Genomic DNA, 15813 nt, shown 5'->3' on the forward strand with positions numbered 1-15813 from the left:
ATCTGAAAGGCTCTCGCCTTTGGCTTTGGTGGTATGTTGGGCCTTCCCGCATCTTTCTTCCTTGGGCAATCCTTAGCAATATGCCCTTCTTCACGACACTCGTAGCACACCTTCTTGTTGGTGGTGCACTCATTGGCATAGTGCCCTGTTTTCCCACACTTGTAGCAGGTTACTTCATCGCCACATTTTCCCGAGTGCTTCTTCTTGCACTTCTCGCACCATTTAAATTCGTTTCCTCCCCCGAATTTTTTTGAACCGAACTTGCTCTTCTTTTTGTTGGGTTTAGCAGACCCTTCAAATTTCCTCTTCTCGCCAACCTCGATTTTGCTGGCAGCTCTTCCCTTAATATGTCCTCCACAGACTTGGCAGCCTAGATAGCTGCCTCCAAAGTAGGTGCCTGACGTACTGGCACCGCGTATTCCCATGGAAGTCCCTTTGCGTACTTATCAATTTTCGTCAGCTCATCCGGAACAAGACGCAAGGCAAACTCCATCTTTTCTGTGAAGTTGTTCGTGTATTCATCGATTGACATGCTTCCCTTCTTCAGGGTTAGAAACTGGTTCTCTAACTCTAGCAGGTTTTGAGCCGAGCAGTATTTTCTTTTGAATTGCACCAGAAATTCTGCCCATGTCAGTTGCAGGGGCTTGTTGGGGCTTAAAGTCTTCCCCAAGGTATTCCACCAACGTACAGCGCCTCCTCGAAACTGACGTACTGCAAATGTGGATTGTAGCTTTCCTCTGCAACCGCACGTCATGAAAGCTAACTCCATCTCCGAGATCCAATCCATGACCCCGATTGGATCCTCTTTTCCCGTGAAAGTTGATGGCTTGCAAGTCAGAAAATCCTTGTACTTGCATCCATTCCTCTCGACTTCGTCACCTTGGTTGTTTTGTTGAACTATTGGTGGGTTGGCTTGACCAACGGTTCCACTGTAGTCTCCTTCCTCAGTCTGCCCTTCGTTCAACTCGGGCTGTTCGATTTGAATAGTTGCTTCCTCTCGATTTTGCTGGAGCAAACGCTTGGTTTCCTCCATTTGACGATCCAACATTGCCTGGATCATCGCTTGCACTCCGGCCATCGTTATTGGTCCGACAGCGGCTTCCACAACTGGTATTTGCTCGATCACGGGGGGTTGGTGTCCGTTTCCATTTGCGTTTACGTTTCCGCTACGGGTCCTTACCATCTTGATCTATACACCGAATAAGGTGAATTCAGATCTTTATTTAGGAGAGACGTTTTAAATCGTCCTTATCACTCCGAAACGTTTACATGCTAGTTCTAATAGCGTAGTCGTACGTTTAGAGTCCTAAACACATAAGGTTTCCAGATCCGGTTGGCAACAGACCATAGATCCGAACAAAATAACAGCATATCATGCATAAAGCATTTAGCACATAACAGCATTCTAGGCACAATTCCTAAAATAAACTAGTGCTCACACCTCACAATCATCGCTTAGCATTCTATGTTTAAGTCTAAAAATCCTACAAATTCCTAGTTCGCTTAAACTAATGCTCTGATACCAACTGTGACATCCCCAAAATCACGGCCAGAAAAGACCGGTTTGTTTATGCTTTGTTTAAAAATCAGAGTAACATTTTAAATAAAAGTATTGCGGAATTTGTACCAAAACAATAATACGATAAAGATTTATCAAAAGCATTTCCATAGAAATGTATTTCATTAAAAGACTCGGGATGTCATGTTCGTACAGATCAAAAGCATAAACAGTACAATACAAGCCTTACTACATTATTTCATATCTACAGGCCTATATCCGTAATCCCTCGTCCAACATCATATATATGCTCAAGCGCCGCTACCTGTAATACATAAAACTGAGTGGGTCAGGCTTGGGAGCCTGGTGAGCACATAGGGTTTTCAACCCACAATAAATAGTTTATTAATTTCATCAATCAACAATAACCCGAATACCCGTTCCCATTATCCTCACTTTACGTCCCTAAACACCTATCATAAGGGACCTAGCCTAAGGATCATCATCGGGACGGACACTGCTACTAAGGGGATTCCTCAGCAATAAATGTCCTAATAGGCAACCATGTGGGGGATGGAGTACATCTGGTGAGTACACAGTTCAAATAAACACACAGTTCAAATAAACACCTACAGGTTGCGAGCCTGCTACTGTTCCACTGGACTGTCTAGAATAGTCCGTGGTCGTCATCTATACTCCGCTAGATGACTGGATCATCAATAACATCTATAACGAGGCCTCTCATTATTTTATTTCGTCACACAGCAACTATTACATCTACCCATGTTTTACCCAACACATTTTGTAGATATAAAATACATATACAGTTTAAATCTTTGAAAACATGTATAAAACGTTCATCCAGCATAGATAGCAAGTATTCAGATAATATGCACAAATAGCACGTAATTTATATTAAATACTTCATATCTATGTGTAAGTTGAAAGTAAATATGCACTCACCTGAAAAGGTGGTGATTCCGAACTCAGACAGCGCTTCGCTTCTTAAAAAGAATTTTCTTCGACGAAACCTAGTATTATTACCACTAGAGTTTAGTTTATTATTCGTCGAGACTAATTAATAGTCTAGCTATTATTATTATTATTATATAAGCGTCACAAAAATACTTATATAACCCATAATAATAGCCCAAGTATTTATTATAAGTTCCTAATAACGTTACTATAATTAAATAAAAGCTATATTAAAAATAGCGTAGGCGTAGCTCACTTACAGCGGGTTTTATAGAAAACCGGGCTTTGCTTGGAGCAGCATTCCCGAGCCGAAAAGCTCTTCTTCTCGGAGCCTTCGAGCACTCCAGGGCTTCCGCCTCGTGCTAGGGAGGTTCCCTAGGCTTTTCGGGGGATTTTGGGGCTAGAGGGAGGTTCTAGAGAGAGAGAGAGAGTAAAGAGAAGAAAGAATGGGAAAGGTGTGAAGAAAATGAGGGTGGGAGAGGTGGTATTTATAGGGTGAAATGTGGCTGAACTTGGTGCCACATGTCACCATCTGGTGGCAAGCCTTGGGGAGAAAGCAATGGCCAAGATTGTGCCACATCACCCATTTTCGCACAGCACACTTCCGACTTCTAAAATCCGTAACTTTCACATACAACCTCCGTTTTTTACGTTCTTTATATCCACGCGTAGGTAATAATAAGATCTACAACTTTCATTTTGACACCGTCAGCTAATTCTTGACCGATCTTAAATTTAACAGTACAAGGAGATTATACTGTTAAACGTCTGCGTAAAATTAATAACTTCTACATACGGACTCTGTTTTTGTCTGTCTTTTTACCGTTGATTTCCTATTAATGAGATCTTCAACTCTCATTTACGTTGCGTAAGCCAAAAACCGCTCGAACTAAAATTCGAGTTTCAGGCCGTGCACTGCTAAGCCGAATCTTAGAAAAATCATAACTTCTTCATACGAAGTCAGATTTGGGCGTTCTTTTTATCGATGTTCTTAGTTTAACATATTCTACGACTTTTGTTTAGATTGATAAGGCTAAAAAGTCTTCTATCGTAAATTCACTATTTACGTCTCCCGGTGCCGTGCCGGTTTTGCCGTAAAACTTCGGCGGGCCATAACTTCTTCGTTATAGCTCGGATTTCGGCATTCTTTATATGTACGGAAACCTTGAGACGTATTCTACAACTTTATGCAGAGATATCGGGATTATCTCACACTTTAATTTTGACGCTCATTTTTATTCTTTATTAATTATACTCAAATATTTTATATTTATTACTTCAAAAAGAGTTACAATAGTTGACCTAGACTATTACATTGACAAAAATGCTTAGCCCTGAAAACCCGGGCGTTACACCTAACCCTTAGACAATTAACTAATTTAAGCGTTGATTAAATGTTTAAACTAATTAATTCCCTAGATTAATTATTTGGATTAAATAAGATTTGTAATGGTCAATTAAGTTATTAATTCAATTAACCTCTTGTTGATGGTTTCTCAAACAAGCTCACACATTAATCTTCCTATTTTCTTATTAATCTTAGTTTCATAATCATTACTTCTAAGCATATGGTTTAGTATTCACATAGACATATGAGGTTAACAATTAAGAGATGTTCATGCAACCTAATTGCCTTCCAATTAATAGAAAATAGTAGTGATTAATACATAAGGTTCTTTAACAAACTTAATTTAATAAATCACCAATAGACAATTAAGCAAAAATCAATAATCAAACCATAGGAGTTCTTTGGTATTCCCCAAACAGAAACAAAAACGAATTTAGCTCATAATTGCAGTAGAAACAAACATAAAAACAAAGTTTACTAAAGCAAACATATTCAATTCCTAAGTCTAAGTGGTAGAATTAACCTAATTGCTTGAATTCTTCCAAAGATTGAAGCTTAGGGTTCCTTAGCGTCTTCCGGGGCTCTTAGTCGCAGCTAAACCTTCAAAAATCGCCAGGAGTGTGATCCCATTAGATAAGGATTCGTCTTTTATAGATATCCCAAAACAGGGTGTACTCGGCGAGTAGCAGAACCAACTCGCCGAGTAGGTCCATACTTATCTGTCTTGAATCAGCAGTCGTATTTATCTTCTGGAACATCCTTGTGTACTCGCCGAGTAGGGTCGATCTACTCGCCGAGTAGATCACCTTTTTTCACTCTTTGATCTTCAATTGCTTCCTTTTTCTCCCTTTTACTTCCAAGCATATCTTTTGGACTGAAAACAAAATTCACAACATTTTAAGTACCTTTTGTCCACATTATTCACATAATTAATCAAAAATAACTAAGAATATATGCTAAATAATTAACTAATTATGCACATATCAACGATCAGTCAGCACCCGAATGGTGAATTCCCAAAATACCCTTATATTATATGTTTATGAGATTGGTACGATGTATTCTCTTGCTAGTGCAGGCTAGGTATTCCTATTAGGACTAGCGTGCCCTGATTTGTGATGCCTTAGCCTAGGAAAAGGTGAGCTGCTATGAGATGCTTGAGAGTGAATAGGTAGCAGCGAGGAGCTTATGAGAGATCTGTTAGAGAGTGATAGAGTACTTGGAATTTGGGATCCGAAGAGGAGGATTTGGGGTGTATAAACGGTGTGGACAGTAGTATTGGGCCCGTACTACTGAAAGCATCGGGGCTGTGTACAGTTCAAGTAAGAACCTTCGGTATGCCAAGGATCAAGGAGGGAAGAGTTATCGAGTGTGAGTATGCTCGAATGGATTCTAATTTATCGTATGTTGTATTTCAGAGGTAGATCATGGTGAGGACACGTCTTATGCCAGAGAGCAGTGGGGCTAGTGATGAGGAGATCCACTGGATCATCCACGAGGAGGTGGTTGCGGCCATCAGGGAAGAGATACCAGAGATGTTCGGGTCTATTAAGACCACGCTGATTGAGACTTTTTTCGAGCGTTATGCTGCTCTTTCTGAGGCTGCTGTTGCAGCGGCTATTGCAGCTGTTGCTGTTGCGAGGCTACAGGGTGGTGATGTGTTGCTATTCTGGGAGTTCAGCAACACGAAACCGCCAAAGTTTGATGGGACCGAAGACCTAGTGGTGGCTATAAAATGGATTTCAGACATGGAGGGGTGTTTCTTCACTTGCTCATCTCCTGAGCATTTGAGAGTCCGATTCGCACTGAACTAGCTTCGCTTGGGAGCGAAGGACTGGTGGAAGTTTGTGACAACGCACTTTTCGCCTGCTGGGCTTGCGGTAGTGACTTAGGAGAGGTTCACTGCCATGTTCCGAGATGAGTACGTTCCCCAGGTGGAGAGGGAGCGTTTGGCCCAGGAGTTTCTGACCCTCAAGCAGGGTACTGAGTCTGTTACAGTGATTACCAGGATGTTCCACGACAGGGCGATGTTCTGCCCTAAGCACGTGTCCACTGAGCAGGCACGCATGAGCCGATATTTGAGTATTTTGAGGCGAGACATTCGGAAGTTCGTGGCGAACTCCTCGTACCGGACATTTTCCGAGCTTCAGGCAAATGCCCGGAAGAGGGAGATTAAGCTAGAGACTCAGGCCAGGGAGGAGGAGGAGGCGGAGTCTCAGGGGAGGGATCGGCGACCGACACAGTCCCAATCGGCAGCCAAGCGGGCCAAGCCCACTGATCCCAAATCTGGGAGCCAGAAGGGCCGCACTTGTGGAAAGTACGGCAAGGGTCATGATGGAGTATGTAGAGCTGGATCTTGCTAGAAATGTAGCAAGGAGGGGCATATGGCCAAGGACTGCCCCAAGGGGTTTTCAGTATGTTTTCACTGTAACCAGACCGGACACCGGAAGGCGGAGTGTCCACAGTTGCGTGGATCAGCTCAGGGATCTGCCCCTGCCGCCATCAGAGCTACCGAGATTAGGCCAGTGAAGGCCGAGGCGCCAAGGGCACGAGGGAGAGCCTTTTAGTTGACCGCGGAGGAGGTCCGCGCTGCGCCCGATGTCGTGGCTGGTATGTATTCTTTCGTGTATTTATTTTGATGATTGAGATATTATGCTTATATTATGTTATGCGTAGGTACTTTCTTGTGAATTCTGTAACTGCCTTGGTGTTATTTGACTCGGGTGTGAGTCGGTCTTTTGTATCTTTGGCTTTTAGGCAGCATATTAGTGTTAGTCGCGAGGCGCTGAGTCGGCCTCTGAGAGTTCCATAGCTAAAGAAAGGGTGATATATGCCACATAGGTGATCCGCGGGTGCATACTCGAGATTTTCGGTGTTGAGTTCCCAATTGGTTTGGTTCCTATTGCGATGGGTGATGTTTGTGTCATTGTGGGCATGGACTAGTTGAGCAGATTCGGTGCAGTTATCGACTGCGAGTGACAGCTGGTAACCATACGAGACCCTAGTCGGGGAGTTCTTACGGTGTACGGCGAGGGTACCCGTTCTGGATCAACGTTTTGTTCGGCAGCTAGTGTGAGGCAGTGTCTACAGTAGGGCTGTAAGGGTTTTGTGGCGTACGTGATGGATACGCGGGTTGATTCCAAGAGGCCGAGGTCAGTGGAAGAGGTTCTGATAGTACGTGAGTTCCTAGATGTCTTTCCTGAGGAGTTGTCGGGTGTGCCTCCCGAGAGGCAAGTGGAGTTCAGTATTGCTTTGGTTCTAGGAGTCGCGCCTATTGCCAAGGTGCCTTATCGCCTTGCACCTTCAGAGATACAAGAGTTGTCCTCACAGCTTCAGGAGCTGTTGGGAATGGGGTTTATTCGGCCGAGCAGCTCGCCGTGGGGTGCACCTATCCTTTTTGTCAAGAAGAAGGATGGTTCACACCGGATGTGCATTGATTACCGGGAGTTGAACAAGCTGACGGTCAAGAACCGTTACCCGTTGCGGAGGATCGACGTTTTGTTCGATCAGTTACAGGGAGCATCTTGGTTCTCCAAGATCGATTTGAGGTCTGGATACCATCAAGTGAGGGTGCGAGATGAGGACATCCAGAACACATCATTCAGGACACGTTATGGGCATTACGAGTTTGTGGTGATGCCTTTCGGGCTCACCAATGCCCCGACGGTGTTCATGGATCTCATGAACCGAGTGTGCAGGCCGATGCTGGATCAGTCAGTGATTGTATTCGTCGATGATATCTTGGTATATTCAAGATCTAGAGAGCAGCATGAGGAGCATTTGAGGGAGATCCTCGGAGTTTTGAGATCGGAGAGGCTTTATGCCAAATTCTCCAAGTGTGATTTCTGGTTGCGAGAGGTCCAGTTCCTGAAACATCTCGTTAACCAGAAAGGGATATTGGTCGACCCGACCAAAGTTGAGGCAGTGATGAGATGGGAGGTGCCGAGGTTACCCTCCAAGATCAGGAGTTTTCTAGGGTTGGCCGGTTATTATCAGAGATTTATCAAGGATTTCTCTAAGATCGCAGTGCCACTCACCAGATTGACCCGGAAGGGTGTCGCTTTTTCATGGGGCCCCGAGCAGCAGGCCTCCTTTGAGACGCTTCACCAAAGGTTATGCGAGGCCCCGGTGTTAGCCCTCCCGGAGGGAATGGAGGACTTTGTGGTATACTGTGATGCATCGATCATGGAGATGGGAGCGGTGTTGATGCAGAGAGGGCATGTGATAACAGACGCATCGAGGCAGCTGAAGCCACATGAGACGAGGTATCCCACCTATGACCTAGAGTTGGGGGCAGTGGTGTTTGCTCTCAAGATTTGGCGTTACTATCTGTATGGGGTTCGGTGTACGATATACACGGACCATAAGAGCCTGAAGTATTTGATGGATCAGCCCAACCTAAATATGCGGCAGAGGAGGTGGTTAGATGTGGTTAAGGATTATGATTGTGAGATCCTGTACCATCCGGACAAGGCTAATGTGGTAGCCGACGCCCTGAGTTGCAGGGCGGAGAGCGCTCCGTTGCGAGGTGTCTGTTTGCGTTTGACCGTGATGGCTCCGGTGTTGGACACCATTCGTGGAGCACATGCTGAGGCAGCGAGATCGGAGAACCAGAAGAAAGAGCGAGTTGTAGGATTAGTATCAGAGTTTGTTACCGATGGTCGAGGACTTATGACATTTCAGGGGCGGATTTGGGTACCGTTTGTGGGAGGGACGCGTACCATCTTGATGGAAGAGGCTCATCGGTCGAAATTCTCGATCCATCCTGGGTCCACTAAGATGTATTTGGATCTGAGGAGGGAGTATTGGTGGGCCTGTGTGAAGAGGGATGTGGCGTGGTTTGTTGAGAGGTGCTTAACCTGCCGTAGGGTTAAGGTCGAGCACCAGAGACCGCATGGTAGGTTGTAGCCGTTGGAGGTTCCCAAATGGAAGTGGGAACAAATTACCATGGATTTTATCACCAAGTTGCCAAGGACTGCAAGGGGAGTCGATGCAATTTGGGTGATTGTGGACAGGTTGACGAAGAGCGCTCACTTCCTTGCTACTAGTGAGAGCTCCTCCGCAGAGAAGTTAGCAGAGATGTACGTGAGGGAAGTGGTATCTCAGTATGGGGTGCCGATCTCGATTGTCTCTGACCGTAATGTACGTTTCACTTCCAGATTCTGGAAGAAGTTTCATGAGGAACTGGGTACTAGGCTGCATTTTAGTACCGCATATCACCCCCAATCAGACGGACAAAGTGAGAGGACGATTCAGATGCTTGAGGACATGCTCCGTGCATGTGTGATGGATTGCGGGGGGAGTTGGGATACATACTTGCCATTGGCAGAGTTTTCTTACAACAACAGCCATCACTCGAGCATTGGTATGCCACCCTTTGAGCTGTTGTATGGGAGGAGGTGTCGGACCCCCATTTGCTGGGGAGAAGTCGGACAGTGTGTTATGGGTAGTACTGAGATCGTACTTCATATGACGGAGGAGATCCAACGGGTCAGACAGAGGTTGTTGATTGCTCAGAGTCGTCAGAAGAGTTATGCGGACAGATGTCGGTCCGAGCTTGAGTTTCAGGTCGGCGACTTTGTGCTCCTGAAGGTCTCTCCTTGGAAAGGAGTGATTTGATTCAGGAAGAGGGGCAAGTTGGGCCCCCGATATATTGGTCCATTTCGGGTGATCGCGAGGATAGGCAGGGTACCCTATCGTTTGGAACTGCCAGCGGAATTGGGGCAGATTCACGACACTTTCCATGTGTCGCAATTACGGAAGTGTATAGCCGATGAGTCGGCTGTGGTTCCATTAGAGGATATTCAGGTGGATGCGAGCCTGAATTATGCTGAGAGACCAGTGACAATCAAAGATCGGAAGATCAAGGTTCTGAGGAACAAGGAGGTACCTTTGGTTTTGGTTCAGTGGCAGCATCTATTCATCCCCCTTTTCTAACAATTTTCTAGTGTTATGAAAGACATTATTATCGTATAAATTTTAAACACAAAAGAAAATGGATGGGATCAATTTACGACGTCTGATCCTACGATCTTGATACGAAAATGATCATAATTGTATTTTTGCTTGTAGGAATCTTAATCAAAATACTAATCTTGAAAACACTTATTTGTTAGCTATTAGGTATAAGTATAATCTATTTAGGAATTTATTTTTTTATTTTTTCTTTCATGTTTGCACAATTGGATGTATGTTTAGTTGTCCTAGTTTCTATTTGATGCATATTTATAATAAAAGAAAAAGGCAAATTTGGCTGATCACATTTACTATTTTACATGATTTAATGAAAAAATTAGCAATTTGACCAAAAGAGTCGTGATTTTTACAAATGGCATATGTGGGAATCTAAGTTTATATGCGAAAATTAAAATAAAAAGGCATATTTTTAAAAGTTTGTGTATTAGAAGTCCTTAAAAAACTATTTATACAACAAAATTAAGCTTAATATTGTAGTTTTAATCTATAAAATAACAAAACATGGACTTCTCACAATTTTCCAAAATGATTTTGAAGAGTTGAGAATTTTATTTATTTTTACATATCAAAACTATAATATTAAACTTTCATTTGCATTAGAAAAGGTTTTTGAATCTAACAACAAAAACTTCAAAAGAAAATGATTTTTTTCAAAATAATTGATAAACTTAGATTTTTGCAGATTGTCATCGGTGAAAACAAAATTGATTTTTTTCTTAGATGGCAGAGATTTTGGTAAATAATTTGTGAAAATCATCAAAATGGACCGTTTTGACTTTTTTTGCAGATGTCCACTGCGAAAACCATGATTATTTTGGTCAAATTGCTAATTTTTGATTACATGTTGAAAGACGATAAATAGAATTAATCTGATTTGTCCCTTTCTCTTAAAATATTTATTTATAAATTTAGATATTAAACCCATAAACTAAATGAGTTTTAGCTATCTGTCATATCATGTGTTTTCCAAAATCTGTACAAGGTATACTATAAGAATAACAACTTTTAGATATTAAATATAAAAGATATGTTGGAAATTTAGTAAAAATATTTATATTTTTTACTAACTTTGGACATATATAAATATATACATATGTTGTACATATAACGAACTCTAAGTGGGTTTGTGTTCTCCTCCATGAGAACTTCGAAACGATATATTATATTTCCAAAATAGAGTATAAGTGAATGATATATCGATACTCAAAGATGGGTATTTGAGAATAAGTTTAGCAAAAGAGAGGAATGTGGGAATGAGTCCCACATTGGTAGAGAGACCAAACTTAACAAGGTTTATAAGCTTCATTGCATGGAAGGCTTACAAACGTGTATCTATGATTATGCTACAATTCCTACCCGTGTGAGGGGGGGGGGGGGGGGTGCAAATCTTGGTTCCGTAGACCAAAAACACCGAACTCATGCATGGGCGCAACCTACGGACACAAAAACTTGGGCGCGTGCTACCCTCGTAATTAATGACATTTATTGTCATTAAACAGTTTCCTACGCACACTCATCTATTATTCATTGTTTACAATTCATTTATAATTAAGAAAGTTTATTTTTATTTTTACAATAACCATTTAAGGGTATAATCAAATAAAAGCCCCCTTTGACAAAGAAGAGCCCGATATTCATAATCGATTTTATTTGAAGTAATGAGGTTACATTGTATTTATTGCGATTGATGATATCAAACATTGCCATTATTTTATTTGAAGTAATAGGGTTACATTGTATTTATTGCGATTGATGATATCAAACATTGCCATTATTTTCTAAATTGTTGATGTTTTACAATTTTACAATCTTGGTTCCGTAGACCAAAAACACCGAACTCATGCATGGGCGCAACCTACGGACACAAAAACTTGAGCGCGCGCTACCCTCGTAATTAATGACATTTATTGTCATTAAACAGTTTCCTACGCACACTCATCTATTATTCATTGTTTACAATTCATTTATAATTAAGAAAGTTTATTTTTATTTTTACAATAACCATTTAAGGGTATAATCAAATAAAAGTCCCCTTTGACAAAGAAGAGCCCGATATTCATAATCGATTTTATTTGAAGTAATGGGGTTACATTGTATTTATTGCGATTGATGATATCAAACATTGCCATTATTTTCTAAATTGTTGATGTTTTACAATTTTATTAGTAGTATTAATGCTTATTTTAATTTTTTTAGAGTAACATCATAAAACAAAGAACAATCCTGTATTATGTTACTAAATTGATCGTTAATTTTTTCATGTTTAATCTTTAAATTTTAGAGCCTGTCTCTTTTAATCAACTTTTAATATAAAATGATCAATAATGATTTTAACTATTGAAAAAATCAATAATTGTTTTAACTATCTAAACGAAATTTATAGAAATTATTAAACGAAACTTATTTTTATAAAACTATAGTTTGTTTGGTTTTACAAAATCAAAGTTTAGCGACAGAAAGTCACGGGTTGACCACACTCCTGCTGTCTCCGGCGCTCACCAAAACCACCGATCGACGTTTCTTCCGCTTCCACATAATACCTCCAATCATCTACCGTCAACTGCAATCACGGTTTTTCCGGCATTCGACTATGAGTTTACTCGAAGAAGAAGGATTACAACTTAGAGAAGTTCAAAGACTAGAAGGTCACACCGATAGGGTATGGGGTCTCGCTTGGAATCCGGCCACTGGCACGGCCGCTGCCATGCTCGCTTCATGTGGCGGCGATAAGACTGTTCGAATCTGGCAACAACGAAGCCCATCCTCCACGTCATTCGATTGCAAGGTTAGTTTTTGTATTGCTCATTTTTTATCAGGTTTACGAGAAATAGGTCTTACTTTTCAGCTCTCAGCTCCGCTATTGACATGAAATTGGAACATGATTTTGTAAATACAAATTGATTTGGATTCCTTTATACTAAACACCTACTGTTCTGTATGCAAAAACTTGTTTCTAAATGCAAGATGCACCATTATCCACCTTCTTAGCTTGAAAAAACTTTCACCTTGTTCAGGCAGTGTTAGAAGAGACTCACACTCGAACAGTTAGATCATGTGCCTGGTCACCATCAGGTAAAAAGCTAGCAACTGCAAGTTTTGATGCCACCACTGCTATTCTGGAACAGAATGGGGACGATTTTGATTGTGTATCCACCTTAGAGGTATGCATTTCCTGATTCTTGATACAATCTTTTACATCATTTAGGCACCTTTTTTTTTTTTTTCTTCTTCTTCTTCTTCCCCATTTGGCTTTTGTTAATCTCTCAAGTGAGGTCTTACAGTGATCTGAAGTAAGTTCCCCATATACTACAGGGTCATGAAAATGAAGTTAAAAGTGTTTCATGGAATGCATCTGGTTCACTTCTTGCAACTTGTAGCAGAGATAAATGTGTTTGGATATGGGAAGTTCTACCAGGGGATGAGTTTGATTGTGTCTCTGTTCTTCAAGGACATACACAAGATGTTAAAATGGTCCAATGGCATCCAACTGTGGATGTTTTATTCTCTTGTAGCTATGATAACACCATAAAGGTAATTCACATCTTTCCATAGCAATTTACTTCCTTCCCTTTACTTATAATAGCATTATGCAACAAATAAACACATCACTCATTGATAAAAGTTTAACCTAGAATTCAATTGCATTTCAGGTTTGGGCAGAGGATGGTGATAGTGATGATTGGCGATGTGTTCAAACTTTAGGTGAATCTAACAGGTAAGATGATAGATGAACATCTTTTTTTTAACCATTTTTGTTTTTAAAAAAGTTATTATCTGCTTTTATTGTAACTCAATCACTCAATAATTTTTTTATTGTAATGACTACAGTGGACACTCATCTACAGTTTGGGCTTTAGCTTTTAACAACACTGGAGACAAAATGGTTACATGCAGGTATTAAGTTGTTCTTTCTGTATTAAGTCAAAAGGAAAGAACATGTTCTCATTAACTCCATTAAGTAAAAGAGAAACAACACTTTTTGGTTTTTAAAAATAAATAAATTGGGAGTAACTCGATTCATTTGTGTTAAAATTTGAAGCGATGATCTTACCATTAAAGTATGGGGTGTGGACATTTCAAGATTACAATCGGGTGATGACAATGCATCTTGGTGAGTATACTAGTTAAAAATTAAAAAATAATAAAAAAAATACAATAGAATACTAGAATACAACTATACAAGTGTTTCTATTTGTTTTTGTAGGAGACATCTTTGTACTTTATCTGGTTATCATGAACGAACAATATTTTCAGTCCATTGGTCAAGGTTAGTATAAGTTATATTTTTATTATGTAACTATAATAAATGTAGGAATTTATAAAAATATTGATACACATCTAATAATATTTAAAAATGTTTATAGGGAAGGTATAATAGCAACTGGAGCAGCCGATGATTCTATATGTTTATTTGTTGAGTCTGAAGATCATTCGGTAGCCAAATCTTACTGTTTTCACATATTAAAAAAATCAAGAATGTGATTCTAGTTTTTTAAAAAGATTTTTTCTAACAACTTTTGTTACGTGACAATATGGTTATTATGTAGGTTGATGGACCTTCATATAAATTGCTTTTCAAGAAAGAGAAGGCTCATGACATGGACATAAATTCGGTTAGATGGAGCCCTGTGGTAAGTTTTTATTATTTTTTTAATAAAATAAAATAACGACGTAACAAAATATGTAAATTGTTTTAAAAATCGTAATTTGCAGGAAAACAGGGTTCTTGCTTCTGCAAGTGATGATGGCACAATTAAGATATGGAAGTTGGATTCAATACGTTAACTTTGAAAGCTAGTTTTCATTTGGGTTTTGCTTGCAAACTGATGATCATTTGTATGAAAATGTATCAAAAAAAAAAAAAAAAAAAAATGGTGTGTTTTGTGAAAGCAAGTGATGAGATATGGATAAATAAAGATGTAAGTGCAACTTTTTTTACAAGTTAGATGGAATGAGATCTAAATACTAATTCAAAATTTAAGTTCATTCGAAAAACTAGAATTTCGTCTTTTCATTATAAAAATAAATTATACAAAGTAAACTATTTTACCGAATAAAATGAACACCTACTCAAAGACTAAAAAAAATTCTCTGCAAAAATGGTCCCTCTAACTTACAAAATGTGAAAATGGTCCCTATAATTTACAGAATAGCTCCTATGTTTCATAAAATTATTAATATGGTCCCTGCCTATTAGAAAAGTGACATAGATGGTCCATTGTTTCACAAAATTATAGAAATGTTGCTTGCTTTTCACAAAATTACAAAAAGAGTGCTAGAAAAATAATGTGGAAAATATAATATTAATAAACCCGATGCAACGTATGGACCACCCCACTAGTTCATAACGTTAGTCAATTTAGATAGTAGGATAAAACTCTCTAAAAATTAAAGTGATTTACAAGAAGATAAGATAGAACTAAAGTACAAAAGCCCAATATTATAAAACGAAGCATCAATCATCAATCATACTAGTGAAAATTTTGATAAAAATGTCCATATTTTGTTTTTGCAATTGCGTGTGTTATATTATGTTTTTCAAGTACAATGATTGTATTGCTTTAATACGCATGCCAAAGGTACAATAATTTTAAAACCAATTCACACTTATTATATATGATCCATTCCAACTCTATGGAATGCATATCCGACACACTAACATTGATTTATTTATTGTAAAGATGAATCCCAAAACTTTCTACTTTTCAGTTTTCACCAGCTTTGTGAACGACACCTCAAATAAATGCTTGATTTTCCAAAATGAATGCCACCGTTTTTCGTTCTCATCATACTTTTTTATAACATGAAACTTAGAACAACCAGTCTGATTAACGATCACGATAAACAACATTACAAATTACGATGGAACCAAAAAATATGTTAAGGGTATAAGAATTTAAAGACTAGTTACAACTTTTTTGAAAGAAAAACATTTTATTTATAATTTTATGTTCCTTCTTTAAATATTTACACAATAAAACCTTTATAGATTATTATCAATTTAAAAATATTTTTA

General features: G+C 39.5%; 1 protein-coding gene across 1 annotated transcript; it reads left to right on the plus strand.

Annotated features, from left to right (window-relative positions):
* Positions 1-12222: 12222 nt before the first annotated feature.
* Positions 12223-14778, plus strand: LOC145048135 (protein CIA1-like). Its single transcript, XM_078996552.1, has 10 exons — positions 12223-12582; positions 12812-12958; positions 13110-13328; positions 13448-13512; positions 13626-13691; positions 13837-13908; positions 14002-14064; positions 14162-14231; positions 14345-14428; positions 14511-14778. Exons 1-10 carry the CDS (start codon positions 12388-12390, stop codon positions 14580-14582), a joined length of 1053 nt encoding a protein of 350 aa, XP_078852678.1. The 5' UTR covers positions 12223-12387; the 3' UTR covers positions 14583-14778.
* Positions 14779-15813: the final 1035 nt, after the last annotated feature.

This window comes from Lactuca saligna, chromosome 5 (genome assembly GCF_052625555.1).
Source record: "Lactuca saligna cultivar CGN05327 chromosome 5, ASM5262555v1, whole genome shotgun sequence".
Lineage (NCBI taxonomy): Eukaryota > Viridiplantae > Streptophyta > Magnoliopsida > Asterales > Asteraceae > Lactuca > Lactuca saligna.

Excerpts from the sequence above, each read along its gene's own strand:
- LOC145048135 (XM_078996552.1), top strand. The coding sequence starts at position 12,388 with ATGAGTTTACTCGAAGAAGAAGGATTACAACTTAGAGAAGTTCAAAGA. Across the intron at positions 13,329-13,447 it reads GCTATGATAACACCATAAAG|GTTTGGGCAGAGGATGGTGA; the intron begins GTAATTCACATC and ends ATTGCATTTCAG. Across the intron at positions 14,065-14,161 it reads TTTTCAGTCCATTGGTCAAG|GGAAGGTATAATAGCAACTG; the intron begins GTTAGTATAAGT and ends AAATGTTTATAG.